This window comes from Salmo salar, chromosome 19 (genome assembly GCF_965601325.2).
Source record: "Salmo salar chromosome 19, fSalSal1, whole genome shotgun sequence".
NCBI classification, from domain to species: Eukaryota; Metazoa; Chordata; class Actinopteri; order Salmoniformes; family Salmonidae; genus Salmo; species Salmo salar.
The window spans coordinates 26922501-26944885 of NC_138309.1; the positions used below are offsets into that span (position 1 = coordinate 26922501).

A 22385-nucleotide genomic window follows, 5' to 3' on the forward strand; every position below is an offset into this window, starting at 1 on the left:
GACATGCCAAGAGATGAGTTCGGATTGGTCTGCCGTGTAGCGGGCTTCTGTCTATAACATGAGCTGGTCATTATGTGTGGATAATCCTTTCTAACGCTGCTTTTTTGAAAGATATCACATAGTAGAAATGCAAAAGTGTTGTTCTCCATTTTCTGGAGGACCGAGTTTTGAAATCTGTGGAATGCCCAGTGGAATTAGAGTATGATAGCGAAGGAGAAGGAGAAAATTCTGGCGTTTGATTGCAAATATGCAGAGGGTGTCGAAAAGAGAACACACAGAAGGCTGTTGTATTAAACACCTGTCTCCGGATTACATCTTCAAACTAAGGGCAGTCACGGCATCCGTGACAGAGAGGGAGAAGCGTCCATACATGTATATGGGTAAGATAGTTTAGTTAGCTACATTTTCCGATTTTACACGTTTATAATTTTGTCAGAATGTCGATTACATTTCAAGTTAAAATGTACTGTTAGCTATATAGCTAACGTTAGTTAGCTGGCTGGCTCGCTAGCTAACGTTACATGTATGATCTGTGTAGTAATATTATTCTTATCTCAGAGCCATTTGTATTGCTAGTTATAGCCTAATGCTAGCTAGCTAGCTGCAGATTCATGCAGGGTAGTACCGTTATGAGTTGAGATTATGGTTTATTGTTTAGCTAGCTACATGTCTAAACAAAAGACTCCACTATGCAAGTAAAGCAACCATTTCAATAGAATGTTTATGATGTCACTGCGACAACTGTTGACAGATGTAGCTGGTAAATTCGCTCTGGCTATCTACTCCGATTTCAGAGCACTCTTGTCTATCATGGAGACAGTTGCAAAAAAGTGTAATTTAATTGTTCCCAGCAGCACAGGTAGTCACCAATGCTCTGGATAACATAAAAACAGCCAGCCCAGCTCTGCTAGGGCGAGTAAAATGGTCAGAGTGAGCTGTTCTCTCATTTGTGTCTGGAAGTGGCTAGCAAGCTAGCCAACGATAGCCAGTTAGCTTGGATGCTTGACTTCTGTTGTTAGGTCAGAACGCTCGGATCAACCCTACTCCTCGGCCAGAGCGTCCTGTGTGTGCTCTGAGTGCTCTGAGAGCAAAAATCTCTGAATTTACGAATGGACAATCTGACATCACTCTGAGTTTACGAACGCCCAGAGAGCACTCTGAGCACACTCTGGCACACCTGTAGTATAAACCAATCAAGGCACAAGGCGAGACCCAGATGCAGACACAGAATGCAGATGGTTGGAGTCTTACAATGTTTAATAATCCAAAGGGGTAGGCAAGAGAATGGTCGTGGACAGGCAGAAAGGTCAAAACCAGATCAGAGTCATGGAGGTACAGAGTGGCAGACAGGCTCATGGTCAAGGCAGGCAGAATGGTCAGGCAGGGGGTACAGAGTCCAGAAACAGGCAAGGGTCAAAACCGGGAGGACTAGAAAAAGGAGAATAGCAAAAGGAGTATGGGGAAAAACACACTGGTTGACTTGACTAAACATACAAGACGAACGTGCACAGAGATACAGGAAACACAGGGATAAATACACTGGGGAAAATAAGCAACACCTGGAGGGGGTGGAGACAATCACAGGAACAGGTGAAACAGATCAGGGCGTGACAAAACAAGCCTTTAGTCTTTGGTTGTTTAGTATATGGCCTCATGTGAATCCTTAAAGAAATGGGTGGGGCTAAGGCTTAAGAGGGTGTGAACGATGTTGAACGGGTGTAGGTAAAGAAGAGCTCTCCAGTAGGTTTACCAAAACATTCAAGTCCCATTTTCTCAACAGTGTAGTTGCAAGTTTATCAACTTTCATGACATAATTAATGTCCCATTGTTCCTCAACTGTAGTGTATTATATACCATTTTCTAGCTCTGAGTCTCTACTTTTATCCAAAGTAAAAAACACAATTTTTTTCAAAAGTGGTGAAAGTAGTAGCAAAAAATAGTAGTAGAAATACTCTTTATCGAGTCCTTGGCCTATATCCTAATCTGACTTTGGTGCAGGTCATGTTGTTCTTCACATTACGGTCATTGGTAAACACACACTAAATCAAATAAAATCAAAGTGTATTTGTCACATGTACAGGATACCAAAGGTGTAAACGGTACAGTGAAATGGTTACTTGCATAGTGGAGTCTTTGTTAAGACCCATAAGCCCAACCCATACTACCATGCACCATGCATGAATCTGCAGATAGCTAAAGCTTACCAACTAGGTTCAATGTTAGCTAGCTAGCTAACATTAGGGTGTAACCAGCAATACAAATGGATTTCTGAGGTACAAATGATATTACTACATGGCTCATACACATAATGCTAGCTAGCAAGCCAGCCAGCTAAAGTTTTAATGGTGCCGGAGGGGATGGCTGCCGTTTTACGGTCTCCCAACCAACTGTTCTATTTTATTTGTTCTTTCACATTGTTAATAAATTATTTTGTACATATGGTTGCTGCTACCACCTCTTATGACCAAAAAGAGCTTCTGAACATCAGAACAGCGATTACTCACGTCAAACTGGACAAAGATTTTTTCTTTAATGAGTCCGACGTGAAGGATATCCTGCTTTCCTGAGACCAGGCCCAAATCCCCATCATTCACGTGAAGAAAAGACAGAGATTCAGGGGGCGGAGGTTGGGGTGCCTTGTGAGAAGTTGTCGGTGAGTGTGTAAACCGCCACTACAATCTGTCCTATTGGCCAACGCGTAATCATTGCCAAATAAACTGCATGATCTACGATCAAGACTATCCTACCAACGGGACATTTAAAACTGTAATATCTTATGTTTCACCGAGCCATGGTTGAACAACGATACAGATCATATAGAGCTGGCTGGGTTTTCTGTGCATCGGCAGGACAGAGCATCCACATCTGGTAAGACGAGGGGGGGTGTCTATTTGTCAATAACAGCGGGTGTGCGATGTCTACTATTAAAGAAGTCTCAAGGTATTGCTCGCCTGAGGTAGAGTACCTCATGATAAGCTGATAAAACAATCTACCAAGAGAGTTCTCATCTATATTATTCGTAGCCGTCTATTTACCACCACAAACTGGTGCTGGCACTAAGACCGCACTCAACGAGCTGTATAAGGCCATAAGCAAACAAGAAAATACTCATCCAGAAGCAGCGCTCATAGTGGCTGGGGACTTTAATACAGGCAAACTTAAATCCGTTTTACCTCATTTCTACCAGCATCTCACATGTGCAGCCAGAGAAAAAAAAGATAACCTTTATTCCACACACAGAGAAGCAGACAAAGCATCAATACAGGACTAAACTTTATGTGGCTTGTCGTATGTGGCAGGGCTACAGAATACAAAGAGAAGCACAGCCGCGAGCTGCCCAGTGACGCGAGCCTACCAGACGAGCTAAATGTATTTTATGCTCGCTTTGAGGCAAGCAACACTGAAGCATGCATGAGAGCACCAGCTGTTCCAGACGATTGTGTGATCATGCTCTCCATAGCCGATGTGAGCAAGACCTTTTAAACAGGTCAACATTCACAAGGACGCGGGGCCAGACGGATTACCAGGACGTGTACTCAAAGCATGCGTGGACCAACTGGCAAGTGTCTTCACCTCTCCCTGACCAAGTCTGCAATACCTACATGTTTCAAGCAGACCACCATAGTCCCTGTGCCCAAGAAAATGAAGGTAACCTGCATAAATGATTTTCGCCCCGTAGAACTCACGTCGGTAGCCATGAAGGGCTTTGAAAGGCTGATCATGGCTCACATCAACAGCATCCTCCCGGATACCCTAGACCCACTCCAATTCGCATACCACCCCAACAGATCCACAGATGACTCAATCTCAATCGCACTCCACATTGCCCTTTCCCACCTGGACCAAAGGAACCCCTATGTGGGAATGCTGTTCATTGACTACAACTCCACGTTCAACACCATAGTGCCCACAAAGCTCATCACTCAGCTAAGGATCCTGGGACTAAACACCTCCCTCTGCAACTGGATCCTGAACTTCCTGATGGGCTACCCCCAGGTGGTAAGGGTAGGCAACAACACGTCTGCCACACTGATCCTCAACAGTGGGGCCCCTCAGGGGTGTGTACTTAGTCCCCTCTTGTACTCCCTGTTCACCCACAACTGCATAGCCAACACGACTCCAACACCATCATTAAGTTTTCTGACGAGAGAACAGTGGTACACCTGATCACCGACAACGATGAGACAGCCTATAGGGAGGAGGTCAGAGACCTGGTAGTGTGGTGCCAGAACAACAACCTCTCCCTCAATGTTATCAAAACAAAGGAGCTGATCTACAGAAAAAGGCGGGCTACAGGACTACAGAAAAAGGCGGGCCAAACAGGCCCACATTAACATCAACAGGGCTGTAGTGGAGTGGGGCTGTAGTGGAGCGGGTCAAGAGTTTCAAGTTCCTTGGTGTCCACATCACCAACGAACTAACATTGTCCAAACACACTAAGACAGTTTAGAAGAGGGCACGACAACACCTTTTCCCCCTCGGGAGACTGAAAAGATTTGGCATGGGTCTCCAGATCCTCTAAAAGTTCTACAGCTGCATCATCGAGAGCATCCTGACCAGTTGCATCACTGCCTGGTATGGCAACTGCTCGGCATCTGACCGTAAGGCACTACAGAGGGTAGTGCGTACGGCCCAGTACATCACTGGGTCCAAGCTTCCAGCCATCCAGGACCTATATAATAGGCGGTGTCAGAGGAAAGTCCCAAAAATTGTCAGAGACTCCAGCGACCATAGTCATAGACTGTTTTCTATGCTAAGGCACATCAACCGGAACCGTAGCATCAAGTCTAGGACCAAAAGGCTGCTTAACAGCTTCTACTCCCAAGCCATAAGACTGCTGAACAATTAATCAAATGTCCACCGGACTATTTACATTGACACCCCCATATTTTGGACACTGCTGCTACCCCCCACAGCTAATTTTACACTGCTGCTACTCACTGATTATTATCTATGCATAGTAACTTCACCGCTACTTACATGTACAAATTACCTCGACTAACCTGTATCCCCGCACATTGACTTGGTACCTACCCCCTGTATATAGCCTCTTTATTGTTATATTATTGTGTTACTTTTTATAATTGTTTACTTTAGTATATTTGGTAAATATTTCCTTAACTCTTTTTGAACTGCACTGCTGGTTAAGAGCTTGTAAGTAAGCATTTCATGGTAAGGTCTACACTTGTTGTATTCGGCACATGTGACAAATAAAGTTTGATTTGATTTTAAATAATATTTCTACACAGCTCATACACGTAACATTAGCTAGTGAACCAGCCAGCTAACGTTGCTTTACCTTGCAATGAAAACAACTTTCTGACAAAATTTGAAACTTTTAATATCTGAAAATGTAGCTAGACTCTTGGATGAATGCTTCTCCCTCTCTGTCATAGATGCCAGGGTTGCCCTTAGTTTGAAGATGTAATCCGGAGACAGGTGTTTTATACAACAGCCTTCTGGGTTGTCTTTTCAACTCCCACCACATTTGCAATCATACTCTGTTTCCACCGGCATTACACTGATTTCAAAACTCAATCAACTTTTTCCGTGACAACAACACTGTCACTGTCATCTGAAGACTCTACAATCCCTGGTTCAATTAAAATGTTTCTACCTAAATCACGTATTTCCTCATCGTCTGCTTCACTTTCAGCAGATTCAGAGAGAGTCAGCATGGCACGATCGCCCTCCGGAAAGTAGCAAATGCATCTCCTGTCGTGTGACATACGCCTAGCTTCCTGGAACGGGTCACATATTGAGTTGCTTCCCCTTTTTCCCTCAGAATAGCCTCAATTCGTCGGGGCATGGACTCTAGAAGGTGTCGAAAGCGTTCCACAGGGATGCTGGCCCATGTTGACTCCAATGCTTCCCACAGTTATGTCAAGTTGGCTGGATGTCTTTTGGGTGGTGGACCATTCTTGATACACACGGGACTCTGTTGTGCGTGAAAAACCCAGCAGCGTTGCAGTTTTTGACACAAACCCGGTTTGCCTGGCACCTACTACCATACCCCGTTCAAAGGCACTTAAATCTTTTGCCTTGCCCATTCACCCTCTGAATGGCACAAATGGACAATCCATGTCTCAATTGTCTCAAGGCTTAGAAATCCATGTTTAACCTGTCTCCTCCTCTTCATCTACACTGATTGAAGTAGATTTAATAGGTGACATCAATAAGGGATCATAGCTTTCACCTGGATTCACCTGGTCAGTCTATCTCATGGAAAGAGCTGGTGTTCTTAATGTTTTGTACACTCAGTGTATGTGTGGATAACGAGTATAATCATTAATTTATATAATCAAGCAAAAGGGTTTTCCCAGGGTACCAATGTATTTTGTGTAGCCTCAATACCCTTAATACCCACCACAAGGTACAATGATACATTTTTGCCACCTAAAAGGAACTAACGACTTTGTCACAAAGATAAAACACATTTTTCTAAACTAATCCAATCAGTTAGTTCGATTTTTTTTGCCCCTGTTACTCAAATGGTGGCTCCAGTTTAAATGGTTTGGTAGTCTCCTCACAATGTTCCTAACCCTGACAGTCATCATGAATGCAACTGCTGGATATCCTAACTCTGGCTGGATTCCAAAAGGAATTACAAATCACTTTGCAAGCCAGCATAATGTGACTTGCAGGAAGGGTTGCAAAATTCTGGTAACTTTTCCAAATTTTCACAGGTTTTCCAGAAATCCCGGTTGGAAGATTATTGGAAAACAGGAGGGAATAAGCAGGAAATCCTTCAACCAGAATTGTTTTTCTAGGCATTTTGCAAGCCTACTTGCAGGCCTGATGTGGTCTGTAACCATGAGTTTCAGGCCACTCTACTAGTGTAAAACTAGGCTTCAAAATAAGGCCTTATGAGATATGTAATATATTGTCATAATAAGTTTCATTTGAATGATAATATGTGCATAAACTCACTTGGAGAAAGTCTCAAGACTGAAAATGTACAATCCAACAACCATTTCTCTGTCACTAACAAATACAGTCATTGGTGGTAACTCTACAATTCACTCGGAAAGACAAGGTACACTGGAAAATTATATTGGTGGCATGGTTTAGTTGGGAAGGGGCTTTCAGATAGTTATTTTTGGTCACCCGTGAGTGGAAGTGTAGTGGTCGAAGTACATTTCAAATCAAATCTAATCAAATTATATTTGTCACAAAGACATGGTTAGCAGATGTTAATGTGAGTGTAGGGAAATGCTTGTGCTTCTAGTTTCGACAGTGCAGTAATATCTAACAAGTAATCAAACAAATTCACAACAGCTACCTTATAAACTCAGCAAAAAAAGAAATGTCCTCTCATTGTCAACTGTGTTTATTTTCAGCAAACTTAACATGTGTAAATATTTGTATGAACATAAGAATCAACAACTGAGACATAAACTGAACAAGTTCCACAGTGGGTACAACATCTCCAATGCACTTCCTAATAAACTCACCGAGTCAGCATATAAATTGATGTTACTGTCTGAGGCTTCCCGGAACATTTTCCAGTCCACGTGATCAAAACAATCTTGAAGCGTGGATTCCGATTGGTCAGACCAGCGTTGAATGGTTCTAGTCACAGGTACATCCTGTTTGAGTTTCTGCCTATACTGTAGGAAGGTACGATCAAGATGGAGTCGTGGTCAGATTTGCCAAAGGGAGGGTGGGGGAGGGCCTTGTACGCATCGCGGATGTTAGAGTAGCAGTGGTCCAGTGTTTTGCTCGAGTCGGTACAACAGTCAATGTGCTGGTAGAATTTAGGTAATCTTGTTCTCAAATTAGCTTTGTTAAAATCCCCAGCTACAATAAATGCAGCATCAGGATATATGGTTTCCAGTTTACAGAGTCCAGTGAAGTTAGTTAGTTAGTTCTCTCACGTCACCCCACTCCTCCGCTCTCTCCACTGGCTTCCAGTTGAAGCTCGCATCCGCTACAAGACCATGGTGATTGCCTACGGAGCTGTGAAGGGAACGGCACCTCCATACCTTCAGGCTCTGATCAGGCCCTACACCCAAACAAGGGCACTGCGTTCATCCACCACTGGCCTGCTGGTCCCCCTACCTCTGAGGAAGCACAGTTCCCGCTCAGCCCAGTCAAAACTGTTCGCTGCTCTGGCACCCCAATGGTGGAACAAGCTCCCTCACGACGCCAGGACAGCGGAGTCAATCACCACCTTCCGGAGACACCTGAAACCCCACCTCTTTAAGGAATACCTAGGATAGGATAAAGTAATCCTTCTACCCCCCCCCCCTTAAAAGATTTAGATGCACTATTGTAAAGTGGTTGTTCCACTGGATATCATAAGGTGAATGCACCATTTTGTAAGTCGCTCTGGATAAGAGCGTCTGCTAAATGACTTAAATGTAAATGTAAATGTAAGTTCTTTCAGGGCCATCGAGGTATCTGCTTGGGGGGGATATACACGGCTGTGACTATAATCGAAGAGAATTCTCTTGGGAGATAATGCAGTTGGCATTTGATTGTAAGGAATTCTAGGTCAGGTGAACAAAAGGACTTGAGTTCCTGTATGTTGTTATTGTTACACCGTGAGTCGTTAATCATGAGGCATACAGCCCCGCCCTTCTTCTTACCAGAGAGATGTTTGTTTCTGTCGGCACAGCGCATGAAGAAACCCAGTGGCTGTACCGACTCTGACAACATATCGCGAGTGAATCATGTTTCCATGAAACAGAGAATGTTACAATCTCTGATGTCTCTCTGGAAGGCAACTCGTGCCCTAATTTCATCCACCTTGTTGTCTAGAGACTGGACATTGCCGACTAATAGGCTCGGAAGCGCTGGGTGGTGTGCTCGCCTTCTAAGTCTGACCAGGAGGCCGCTCCATCTGCCTCTCCTCCGGTGACAACTTGTTTTGGGTTGGCCTCTGGGATTAGATCCAATGTCCAAGGTGGGGGTTCGAACAAAGGATCCGCTTCGGGGAAGTCATTTTCCTGGTCGTAATGCTGGTAAGTTGACGTCGCTCTTATATTCAATAGTTCTTCCAGACTGTATGTAATAACACACAAAAAATAATACACAAAAAATGAATTACTGCATAGTTTCCTAAGGCCTTGAAGCGAGGCGACCATCTCTGTCGGCGCCATCTTGAAACATTTTTGCCACTTACAAGGAACAAATGGATTTGTCACTGTTGTGGTACTAAGTATATAAAGGCAAAAAGCATGTTTTTGTACCTATGGAGAAAGGTACTATCTGAGGTATGAGCCGGGGTACTTTCATTTACATATAACTAAAAGTACAAAGGAGGAACTTACAGGGTACCACCCCAGTGACAAGCGGTTGTACCCTTTAAGGAACACATCTAAACCTTTATTTCTGAGCGTGTAGCCAGAGACAAAACAGTTTCAGGGCCAATTTGTACAGTAAGTTCCCTACATCATAGTAGCCGATAGGTTTCTGTAAATTTGCAGTAAATTACTGGCAAAACAGAAGCCAGTAGATTTACAGGACTTTTACTGTAACACAAATTTACAGCATATTATTGGAACACCTGAATACAGTTACATGCTATATTTCTAGAATGTACAGGACATTACTGGAAGCATAGTGATTGGTAAACTGTTACAGATTTACAGTGTAGGCAGCTAGTGCCAACAACAGCAGTATTTGTATTACATGTCAATACTGTCAATACCAGTAATTTTTATTTGTATTTCACTGGCCTGAACTACAATTCATGTAACCTATTGTGTAACAGTTTAATTAGAATTCATGCATTTTGTATTTTCGAACACAGAAATGCACGACATTGACTGACCAGGTGAATCCAGGTGAAAGCTAGAGTATGATCCCTAATTGATGTCACTTGCTAAATCCACTTCAATCAATGTAGATGAAGGAGAGGAGACACGTTACAGAAGGATTTTTAAACCTTGAGATATGTATTGTATGTCATTCAGAGAGTGAATGGGCAAGACAAAATATCTGTGTGCCTTTGAACAGGATATGGTAATACATGCCAGGCAAATCGTTTAGTGTCACACACCACAACACTGCTGGATTGGGTGTTCCTGATGTTTTGTTTGCTCAGTGTATACTTGCAAGTATCATGCTTAACTACAACAACGGTAACATCATCTTTTTACTTGCAATAACTGTGGTATATTCTTGTTTAGCTTAGTTTGCACTGACTGTAAATCGCTCTGAATTAGAGCGTCTGCTAAGTGACCAAATTTAAATGTAAAAATTAACAATTGCAAAGCACACTGCTGGGTATTATTCTAATGACCTCCGCCCCCAAATAAGGCCACATTTTATCAAAATACAAATAGTTTGAGGGCAGAACTCATTAGAATAATCACCAGCAGGGTACTTTGCAAATGCTCATTTAAATGTTGGTAATTTAGCAGACGCTCTTGTCCAGAGCGACTTACAGTCAGTGCATGTAACTTAAGGTTAATTTAAGGTTAATAAAAAAACATATCACAGTCATAGCGAGTAAAATGTTTCTGTAACCGTTACTGGGAATGTTGTTGTAGTTAATCATACATTGGTCTAAAAAAAATGCTTTATTTGTTACAAGATACTTTTTGGATGGATCTCTGGCTAGTGCAATGTATGTTATCGTAATATTCACAGTAAATTGCCACCAGCTTTCTGTGAGTTACTGTAAAATGCAGAGCAATGACATAGTACAATACTGTAAAATGTGCCTACTATACTGTAAGAAAGTTAATGCCATTGTAATCATGTTGGTATTTTACTGTAATTACATGGGATTAGTGCAAGCAGGTTGGCTGCTAGGTATTTGTATATTACAGAATATTTATGAATATTTGGTGTTTTATATCCTTCACACTTCTAGAGGCCTTAACAAATGCTTCCAAACTGACTGTGATTACAGGGAAAAACAGATCAAAAGGAAACTGCTTAATATTCAACCATTAGAGGTTTAAGACCCGCTGTGACTCTGATCTTTTCCGATATAGGTTAAATTGTTGGGTCACTACCATATATCACTTAAATTGGTACAGCTCTCTCACTTACGGGTGCAACAAGTATAGCCTCTTACAAGGCACGCCTCCAGATTTCTTAATGAGCCACAATAATACCATGCACCACAAAAGGTTTTTGGCACTCCAAATGTACAGAATGGTACTGTATTCTGTGGGGGTGATACTTAATTACAGTAAATTTCTGGCAGGCAGTAAGTTATTGTAGATTTACAGGACAAATATAAAAAAAAACAATTGTATGATACTGTATTCTGTGGGGTACAGTATTCTCACTACTGGGTGTAACAAATATAGCCTCTTAGAAGGCACGCCTTAAAATATCTTAATGAGCCAGCGATTCTTTCCCCTCCCACAACTTTTTTCCACAATGCACCATAATTTACAGTATGATGCAATTTTACAGAAGTGTAGCGGAGCCCCCATAATACATTGCTCTTTACAGTACTGTACTGTAATAGAGAACTACAGCAGCTAATTGTGAAAGTTTTGCTGTTAAATTACAGCAATTTGTTAGTGTTAATGTAGAATCTACTAATTTGAAGTAGGTCCTGTTCGACATGTAGTCTGTGAAATATTAGGACTCCTGTGAACCGCCCCTCAGCTGCAGCTCTGTGGGGGCCAATGCACTGGCTGAATTCTGAATATGCACTCCTGGTGTAGGATAGTATAGTGGAGGACAGAGCCTGTTTTTTTTGTCCCCCTGTTCACACTGACAACTCCAGCTGTCACACACAGGGACAATGGAGAAGAGGGGGTGTGCTCTGAATAGAAAAAATAAACTGGAGACCTCCCCAAAGACTCGTCATCTGCATTTGACAGGAACTCTTCCTCCCCCACCCCACCCCCCCCCCCCCCCAACTCACCGCCCCCTTCCCTTTCTCCCTCCTTTTCTCTCTCTTCTCTCCATAATCGTCCTCCTCTCCCTGTTGCTCTCCGCAGGGTAATTTGTCCGCTAAATAACTAATTAGGAGTTTTACTGGGATTTTGTAAAACTGATTTTTTTCAATGTTTTTCTTCATAGATTAGCATTTACTTATATAGACTATCAGCTCAAATGTTTCGCTCAGATAGGTCTTCACTAAACTTGTTGTTCAGTCTATGTTGTTATTACGAATTAGAATACTAGAATAGGTATGAACCTTCTTATGATGGTCCAAAGGTCACTGATGTTGGTCAGGGAGTTGGTCAACCATGGTTTGCCAGTGCTGTGATAAGATATTGTGTAAAACAATGAATGTGAAGAATTTAGATAGCCAGACAGTTTTAGAGGAATGATTCCATACATTTTTCAAATGAACTGCCGATATGCCAACATTTCATTTAAACAATGCAGTAAATCCACAGCCATACATACACTGGCTCAAATCAGTTGATGATAGGTCTTAGACAAGTTGTAAATGCAACAAGGACTGATATTGTATCATATAATAGTACTCACAGCTTTCCAAGAAAACAAAATCTGAGACATGTAGACCTATGGTCTATTTACATATATTTTAGAGGCTATTTATAAAGAAAAATTGTATAAAACCCATATAAACTGTACTTATGACAATATTTTAGGTTGACTATAATTCCATTACACAATTTCTGATACATCACATGCCTTACTTTTATAAGTAAAAGCAGGAAATGCATCAGTTATGCCTCTACTGTCATTCATTCCAATTAGACTGGTTCAGGTTTCTCCCTGACTAAGATGGCTGCCATTTTCGTAGCATTACCATTATGGAACTAGACTCTCTAGTAATTTAACTGGTAAAAGGTTATACAGTCACTACTGATGGACACCCCACCCCCTCTTTCTGTAATGCATGCATTCATTCTGTCTATTAGCCTACTGTATTATTATAGGCTACTGTATTTAGGAGAGTGATAGGGGGAAAGGGTGGAGAGCGCGAGAAAACAGCAATTCACACAGAACACAGAGACCCCAAGTAGCTTAACAAATGAGTGGCTCACCCAATGTCCATTCATGTCCCCCCTCAGCCCACAAGCCTATTAGGCAAGCATCCCTCCTTGAGCCATTCACTGTCGACAACATGTGGAGGCATCGCTATAGCAACCAGTGGCTATGACATGTGCAACAGACAGGGACTCCTAAGGGCTGAATAAAAGGAGTGTCTCAACCATATATGATCTCAAAAAACCCAACCCCTCTCCCCTTCTTTTCATTGGGCACAGAAGCGCTGAAAGGACCCGCTATAGGCATCTGCAGATTCTTACGAAGCTCGGAAAATCAGGCGGGCATATCACCTCGTTCGTTCTCCTCCTCGTTATTTTATTTTTCTTCTTCTCAATCTTCGTGCGCGAGCATTGGTAGCTGCAGTCTTTTGTTGGCGAGGGAGGCGCACCGGACACTGGTAACTTTTGGGGAGGAGAGGTTAGAGTGCGAGGCTGGTTGCGCGCTGGCCACACTGGAGATGCGGTAGTTGCACCTGCTCTCTGGAATACAACACATATTTCCTATGTATTGCAAACCATCTGACTTGCGGATCAACATGGATTTTGGTAATTATTTTCCAGCTTGTGTTACATTTTGGCTGGTGCTGCTACAACTAGTCTAATGCAGCGGGGAGACGTGCACGCTGCACACTTGTCTGGAAGGCATGTATAGGCTAGGCTATCAGTTTTATGTGGAATTAGATTATATAAATTTTTTTCATTAATATTTTTGACCGCTGCTTTTGTTTCTGTAATTGATTGCATTTCAATTGATTTGCAATGCTTGCGTGAGTTGCCTCATTTCGTCACTCTGTCGATGCTCCAGTTACCCGAAAGATGCTATAGTGTCCGGGAAGAAATTTAACAACAACAAAAATAGTTCAAATTTAGACGGGGATGATTAGTGTTGTAGTAGGCTAAAGTGTTTTAGGCCTATTTTAAGTTAGAAGCTAACAGGTGTTGAAAATATAGAAAATGTGTTTGCTTTACAGCAGCAGAGCGGGAAGTGTCCAATCGTCACATCTGTATAGGGAAGATAGAAAGTTTTCACCTGAAAGCTCATTCCCTGGATACCATTGGAATTAATTGATGAACTAAGCAAATGTAGTTTTTGAGAAGATCATTGTCTTCCATTTGCGAGTTGTTACATTTAAGTACATTTTGCATAAAACGTTTGGGGATATTTCTTTACGACCTTTGCTATTTCTAAGCATTTATTCGGTTGGTTTATTCTCTACACACAGAAATTGATATGAGATAGGAATATTGGCTTCTTTTTTTAAATTACAGTTGATTGGCAAAGCAATTATTTATAATAAAAAATGAAAAGCCATATGGATTTACTTTGGCAAAGGTTCTTATTAACCACATTAACACCTTTGTATAACTTTTAATTGAGAAATTCTTGTATATTGCAAAATGTGAAATTATTGTTTGATTTGACTTAATCAGACTGGAAAATGGCTGAAATTGATGGAATAAGTTATCACAGGCCTGTGACCTTTATCTCAGTCATTTGAATAAGCCAGAGCTACCGAAATCCATCTGCCCTTTGTCTTCAGCTAGATCTACTAATCCTAGGGAGGGAGGGAGGGAGGGAAGGAGAGAGAGAGAGAGAGAGAGAGAGAGAGAGAGAGAGAGAGAGAGAGAGAGAGAGAGAGAGAGAGAGAGAGAGAGAGAGAGAGAGAGAGAGAGAGAGAATAAGTGAGTGTAAAAACTTCACTGAGCATCCTTTTCCGATGCAAGAGAATTTCAAGAAGACTGTTTTCATTCAAGGTGATAAGCAATTCAAGGTGAACTAAAAATAATAATAATTCTGATTCTGGTACATATATAAGAATATAAGAGATTTCCTTAAGCGTGCTATTCCTAATTGCACACGTTCCCCATCAATCTAAAGGCAAGTCAGTTAAGAACACAGGCATAATTACAATGACGGCCTACCCCGGCCAAACCCGGACGACGCTGGGCCAATTGTGCGCCGCCCTATGGGACTCCCAATCATGGCCGGATGTCGTGCAGCCTGGATTCGAACCGGGGACTGCAGTGACCGCTCATGCACTGAGACGCAATGCCACCGCTGCGCCACCCGGAAGCTCAAATACGCTTGTCAATAATCATAATGGGATTTTATAATGTTATAATGTTAATATTTTTGACATACATGAAAATGATGATCTGCAAACAAATCAATGTGATTTATTTGTTTATATTTTTTAAATGGTTGTTTCGTTGTTTAAATGTTGTTGTTTTTTTACTTAGTTGACTACCTCTGTTTACGTTTCTCCATTCACGCTAATTAACAAAAACTCCTCTCTGGCGTAAAATGGGAGTCCTCTCCCTCTTCCCCTCAAGAGAATATGCTCTTCGTTTGTTATCTTTATCCTCTTAGATACATCTGGAAAGGACATATTGAGGGGAGTGAAGATTATTTAAATCTGCATTTTTTTGCTAGGATCAATTAACAGTTTCCTACAAAATATATTTTATTCACTGTATGTTGTCATTATAGCGGTTTTATATAATTTGAAGTTATATACCAGAATAATATTTTGACTATAGCACAGTATAATATTGTTGTAATTATGGCATATTTTTATACCATAAAAGCACAATCTGTGATTTTTCTCTCCAACATTTACAAGAGCAAACATGAAATAAACACTAGACATGTCACAATATATTTTCATGTTAATTTAATTCAAACTAATGATTTACTGTCATGTAAACTAAGAACATTTATTTTCATGGAGTCCCTCTTCATGTGGCTTGCTTAGAAGTGTTAAGCTGGTGGAGAGACAGAGAGAGAGAGAGAGAGAGAGAGAGAGAGAGAGAGAGAGAAAGAGAGAGTGAGACAAGGGGTGGAAGGGCTGCTGTAGTAGACTAAAGCTACCTTCCTACAGTTTCATATGCACATACCAAGCCTCAACAATCCAGCTTACATTTATCCTTATCTATCATATTTAATAATTTCCCTCATATTCAATCTGTCAAAGGATAGCATTGATGTAATAGCTCAGAGGTAGCCAAAGCTTTGTTTCACTCATATACTGTATGTTCACTGCGGTTTATTAAAGGACTTGACTGTTGATTGAAGCAGTATTTCAGAGTCACATCCATTGTAATCAACAGAAACACACACACACACACACACACACACACACACACACACACACACACACACACACAGCTAACCTTGTGGGGACACACAATTCAGTCCCATTCAAAATCCTATTTTCCCTAACCCTAACCCTAGCCCGTACTCTTACCCTAACCTTAACCCTAACCTTAACCCAAAAACCTAACCTTAAACCTAACCCTAAACCTAACCATAGCTCCTAACCCTAAAACTATCCCTAGCTCCTAACCCTAACCCTTAACGTAATTCTGACCCTAACACTAATTCTAACCTTAACCTCCCTAGAAATAGCATTTGACCTCGTGGGGACTAACAAAATGTCCCCAGTTGGTCAAATTTTTGTTGGTTTACTATTCTTGTGCGGTCTTCTGGTCCCCACATGAATAGTTAAACATGTACACACACACGCACGCACGCACGCACACACACACACACACACACACACACACACACACACACACACACACACACACACACACACACACACACACACACACACACACACACACACACACACTCATCACACACTCATCAGACCTGCATGGTAATCAGTGTGAGCATATTAGCAAAGGAGTCAGCATTCATAAAGTCACCAAAGGTTAAGGTGTTCATGCGTTATATATAAGAGTGTATATATTTTCTGATAGAAATTATAGATGCTGCTAAATGTGTACCATACCCTTTTGCTCCCTAGGACTAAGTACCATGTTTCAGCAGTTGATGATTGTTTTGTGCTTTTGATTTGATTGAAGTTGAAAACCCCTCTTTAATTCTGATTGTTGGAAATTTGAGTGCATTGAATAGATCGAGGTAGACAGGATACTTGATGGAGTTGGCTTGCTAGTCCAAAGTCTCTGCAGTGCATTTGGGTTCATATTCTATTAAAAAGTGCTAAAACCTTCCCAGGGGTCCATGCACTTACTGAGACCCAGCCAGGCTGCCACACAGGGACCTGTGAGACAATACCATGCCAATACCAAGCTATTCTCTTGGGCTTAGCTCTGGCCACCAGGGAGGGGGTTAACAACATCTCTGAAAGGCCCATTCTAGTGGGCTTCTGCTGGGTACACACAATCTAAGATCCCGCTTTCAGGCGCTCATAGCCATTAGCTCAGGGGCCTGGGCCAGGGCCTTAATTCAGCCAAACTCAAGGCTGGAAGGCTATTAGTGAAAGATTTTACTGTCCAAACCTCCTGTAGCTGCACAATGGCAGGTCTCCCCATGCCAGGACAAAATGGGCCTAAATGACTATAGAGCAGCCAGTGTGTGGGCTGGACAGGAGAGAGTAATAGAGCTTGAGGGAGTTTGAATGCACATTATAAAACGACTATTATTGTAAAGTAATGAGTGGGGTGGGCAGGAAGTTAATCTAGGTGGGGATGAGTGGGCGTGGGTGGGATAGACAGGGAGGGAAATACTGTGCGAATTTGTTTCTGTATTTCTGTAAGACAAATGACAGAAATCCCAAGGCTTTTCTGATATGGAGGTTATGCTTTTCCTTTTGCTGCCAGATTTATGTCCATTTCCGTGTTTGTAAATTTTGTCACTGGTGTGTACAGATGTAGGATCTTAATTTGATCCAGTTTGCTACAGCAGGAAAATAATTATACAGCAACAGAAAACGTGAATTATTATGTGGATTATAATTCATGGAAATTTTTGTAGGGGTTGATACATTGTTCGTATGGGGAAATCAAGTTTGACATTTCTATGTGAAAATTACACATTCCAGAAGCCTTTTTAAACCTCAAAACACTTTACGTTTAACATTCAACATCTGTATGTGTGTGCGTGCAGATGTGTAGGGTATTTTCTCATCCCCTTTTTTCTCTCTCTCTTCCCAGAAGGGCAGCTTGAGACAGATCCCGGTGGTCAAGGAGAGTCATCTGGAGTCTGGTCAGTTCATGGTCTTGACCATCATCTCCATGGTCCTGATCATGGGGGCACTGGCAGTGTCTGGCTGGCTCTTCTGCCTGCGCCACCGCTCCCACCTCCAACTGAAGGAGAAACTAGCCAGCCTGGGGACTGACACCAGCGCTGATGCAACCGCAACCTATCAGGTGAGAGGAGCCTCCTCGGCATCAGCTAATCACAGTGCAGCCGCTGAATGCTCTGCTGATAGAGAATGCACTCTGGTCCCGGTCCCTGACGCTAGCCTTATTCTGATTGGTCTGCAGGGACACGTAGTCGTTGTGTTTTGAATTACTTGATTTGAAGGGAATATCTGGTTGGTTTTGTCACATTTGTAACAGTTGTTTCTAAAACGTCTCTTTGTTCATGATAGAGCTAGGTTGAGATTTAAGGGTGGTTATCAATAGAATGTAAAGTATGTAACGTTTCTGTAACCTAATTGCAAGATTACCCATCATTTGATTTTGTATTATGGAAAAATGTCATTTGTGATTTGGTTGTTATTTAAAAAAAAATGGAAATAGAATAAACAATTGCCTTTTTACCATCCAAGTCAAATGTTATCCTTGTGAAACCAGACTGACTGCTGCACTCAGGCTGGTTTAACAAGGCTAGTCAAATGTATCTAGAGGTCTAAACTCCAGACAAAGCCTTGATATTCAATTGAAGGTTGTATTGGCTATGACCTGTGACTAGGGGAGAGCCTTTTCAGCAGGGGAACGGGTTCATTGTATGACCTATTCCTTCCATTCCTCCAGGACTAGCGGCTGGCTGGCTGACTGGCTGGGTGGCTGGCTGGCTCGTATTGATTTTGTCCTGGGCTCAGCTGTGCTCAGCATGGGCACTCAGTGCACATCCACCCATCACATTCACATGCTCAATATTTAATCAGCTTTCCACAGTGTCGCCTTTCCCGATTGTACACACTAAAGAGGGACAATCATTAAGAAAGCAGAGAAATGTTTTGTACTGTAACCGTTCATTCAGGCCCCTGTTTCTTCAATGTTCTTTTATTTTGTTGGTTTAATGGACTTTTACAATATTTACAATATTTTTTTATTTTGAAAATAAAATAGGTGTTGTTGGAGCCTATCATGTTTACTAGAAGAACAGATGAATTGTTATATGAATGTAGCATGTCAACTGTTAAGGCAGGTATTGCCAGTTAAGTGGTTCAGCAATCAATCTCAACTCTATACTGTCCTTTTTTGTTGTTTGCTTTAATATTGAACTTGGAGCAATGAGACTGTCTGGCATCCATGTGTGTACAACATATTTTATTGTTACAGATATAGCTCTAGGGTATAGCAACTATAAGGGTTGCACAATTCCGGTAACTTTCCCCAAATTTTCCAGGTTTTCCCAGAAATCCCTGTTGGAGGATTCACTGATTTCCTGCTCATTCCCTCCTCCTCCTATTCCAACCGGGATTTCTGGAAAACTTGGACATTTTGGCAAAGTTAACAAAATGATGCAACCCTAGCAAGTACAGTAGTACATTCTCAGAGTATTCTGACTATAGTTTTTGCTGGATTACAATTTGTTTTCCCTTGTTGAAAAGAAACAGGGCTTGCGTCCCAAATGGCACCCTATTCTCTATTTAGTGCACTTTTTTTTCACCAGAACCCTACGGGCCTATGTAGGGAATAGAGTGCCATATGAGACGCAACCCTTGACTCTGTAAAGGTGTAGACTAGAGATACTGGATTAATTATTAAGTGGACGTGGAAAGTGCCCTGAGGCTGTGGCCCGGGGCAGATTCTCATGGTTATGATGATTAAGGTTAGACGTAGGGAAAGCTGATCCTAGACCAGGGCTTAGGTGCTGATCCCCGGAGGGAAATATCTTAATGATAGATCATGAGATAGACTAGTAGTCATGTGATTCTTTCAGAAGACACTGCCTTCTGCCCGTCTGGCTTGCTGTTATGGGCCCTGGTCAAAGAAGTGCACTTCATAGGGAATAGGTTTCCATTTGGGATGCAACCCTGGTTATTAATTGAGGTTGAAGATCGGTCTGTGGGTCTGACTGGTGCAGGCCACACACCAAACATGATGGGCTTCACAGATTACTGTGAATATAATGGAGAAATCTCCAGCTCCACATAAGACTGACACTATCGGGAGTAGGGGAGGAAGAAGGGGGAGAGAGGGGGTTCGGGTCCTGTAAGATTGCACCCTTCAAACAATGAGGTGTTTCTTTTCTTCTCTTTTCTCTCCTTTTTGATTTGTGGGAAGATGACTGGCTGGCTAGATAACGCCCAGGCTCTGAATCCCTAATGGGGCATCTGTGAGCACAAGACATGATGGGAGAAAAGCCGAGTCAATATGTAGAGAGGAGTAATCTTCATGGTGGGGTGGCGCAGAGGGAGAGTTTTTTATATAGAAGTCTCTTCTGAATCCAATATAATCACACCTACAGATGTAGGATCTTCATTTTGTCGCAGTGAAATATGTTGTTTTACAGGGTCAGCCATAGAAGTGCAGCGCCTCTGGAGCAAATTGCCGTTAAGGGCTCTGCTCAAGGGCAGATCGACCGATTTTTCACCAATATAGGCGACCTTTCGGTTACTGGCCCAATGCTCCAACACTCTAACCGCCAGGCTACCTGCCGCAAACGTACCTTACAAACTTCCGAAGCGTTTTTTAAACCTCAAATGCATTGCAGGGATGTTCTCCTGCAACAGGGTTATCAAATAAAGATCCTACATCTGTACAAGTTCAATCCAAATGCCAAAGTAAAGGCCTACTGTACATGTGAATACGTAGGTTGCTCATCTCTGTTGTAGTTTTGTAGTTACGAATAAGGGTGGATGCTCAATTCAAAGACAATCCATTGGGCTTAAAGTATTGATTCCTTGTTTAATCTCTTTGAGTGATGGAAGCAGATATATTTCTTACCTAAAGATGAATATGGATGTTAGATTTTGAACGTGGGCAGTCTTTTTGTTGCTCATGAGCAGTATCATTGATTTTGGTTGTTTTTGTTGCACATCTTTTTTATTAACTATTGTCTTCATAATAACTTGTGCCTCCTTATAAGAAAATACATAAGTAACTAATGCATTATAAAACAAGTGGCTCTTTGAAATTGTTACCACTTTTACACAAATGGAAATCAATACTTAAAAACAAATTAACACATCCCTTGCGAGCCAGCCAGCCAATGTATTCCTACAGTTTATTATTATTTGCTTTGTCAAATGGTGGCAATACATTGGCTTGACCTTGGCAATTCAAGTTTTTTGAAGGTCACTTCATGACCTTTAACTGTATTTCTATTTCCTGACATCATTTATATAAATAGGTTTGCTACAAACCATGCTCCTTAGGTCACAGTGATATCCCAGTCTTTTCCAATCTCAATCTCAAAACAATGTATGTTTTGCTTTTGTATTGGAGTAATATTGTATTGTAATATTTTTCCCTGACATAACAGCAAAGTCCTACACCATTTAGAAGTCCTTTTTATTGGCAATGATAATGCACTAAGAATCAGCTAAGAGTCAACCAATGCCTGATCAGGTTCTCCACTCTCCTTTCCAGGAGCTGTGTCGCCAGCGGATGGCTGTGCGGACATCGGAGCGTCCGGAGCGTCCGGAGCGTGCGGAGTGCCCGGAGCCTCTGCGGCGCCTCTCGCGGCTGAACAGCTCGTCTTCTCAGTTCAGCGATGGGGCACCCATAGCCAGCCCCTCGGCCCGTAGCTCCACTTCCTCCTGGTGCGAAGAGCCTGTCCCCTCCAACATGGACATCTCCACCGGACACATGATACTGGTACAGCAACATACGTGCCGCTACAGTACCCTATAGTCTGCCTGTCTTTCGGTCCTTCTGTCTGTCCTGTCTGTCTGAGTGTATGTATATATGTACAGTATGTCTGTCTGATGCGAGAAGCCTGATGTTTGGAGTCAGTGTGGAGTATAGTGTGTGTAGTTTATAGGATGTCTCTCCTCGCTCTCAGCTTCCAGCTTTTATTCTGTTTGTCTGTCTGGCTCTGTCTCTCTAACCTCTTCTCTCATTATGCTCACTACATCTCTGCGGTTATCTCATGTTATTTCCAGCTCTGTCTTTCCTTCTATCTCTATCTCTCTTCCTCTTTTTTTTATTTTTCTCTCGCTTTATCTTGGCCTGTCATCTCTGCCATTCTTTCTCTTGCTCTTGTTTTCTCGCTCTCACTGTCACTCTCTATATCCCTTCTCCTTGCCCCTCTCCTCTCTCTCCCTCCTGCTCTTTCTCTATTAAAGCCAAAGTGATACGGAAATTGCTTTGTGTGATGAGAGCTGCTCTAAAGTGAAATATCATTACCCAGCTGATTGTCAGTTGAATGTTTCAGAATTATTATTATTATTTTTCCTTGTGGGGCCCCTCAGTTGCACACACAATGGATTGTTTGAATTTTGCACAACTTTTGTTTTA

General features: G+C 42.0%; 1 protein-coding gene across 3 annotated transcripts in view; it reads left to right on the top strand.

The window, feature by feature from the left end:
• LOC106578615 (receptor-type tyrosine-protein phosphatase N2) overlaps positions 1-22385 on the top strand; it is a 284623-nt gene that overhangs the window by 221628 nt on the left and 40610 nt on the right. For all 3 annotated transcript variants that reach the window (XM_082965664.1, XM_014157619.3, XM_045702162.2), the window contains 2 exons: positions 17904-18119; positions 21516-21743. In XM_082965664.1, the coding sequence (XP_082821790.1) occupies positions 17904-18119; positions 21516-21743 (444 nt within the window). The remainder of the gene's footprint in view (positions 1-17903; positions 18120-21515; positions 21744-22385) is intronic.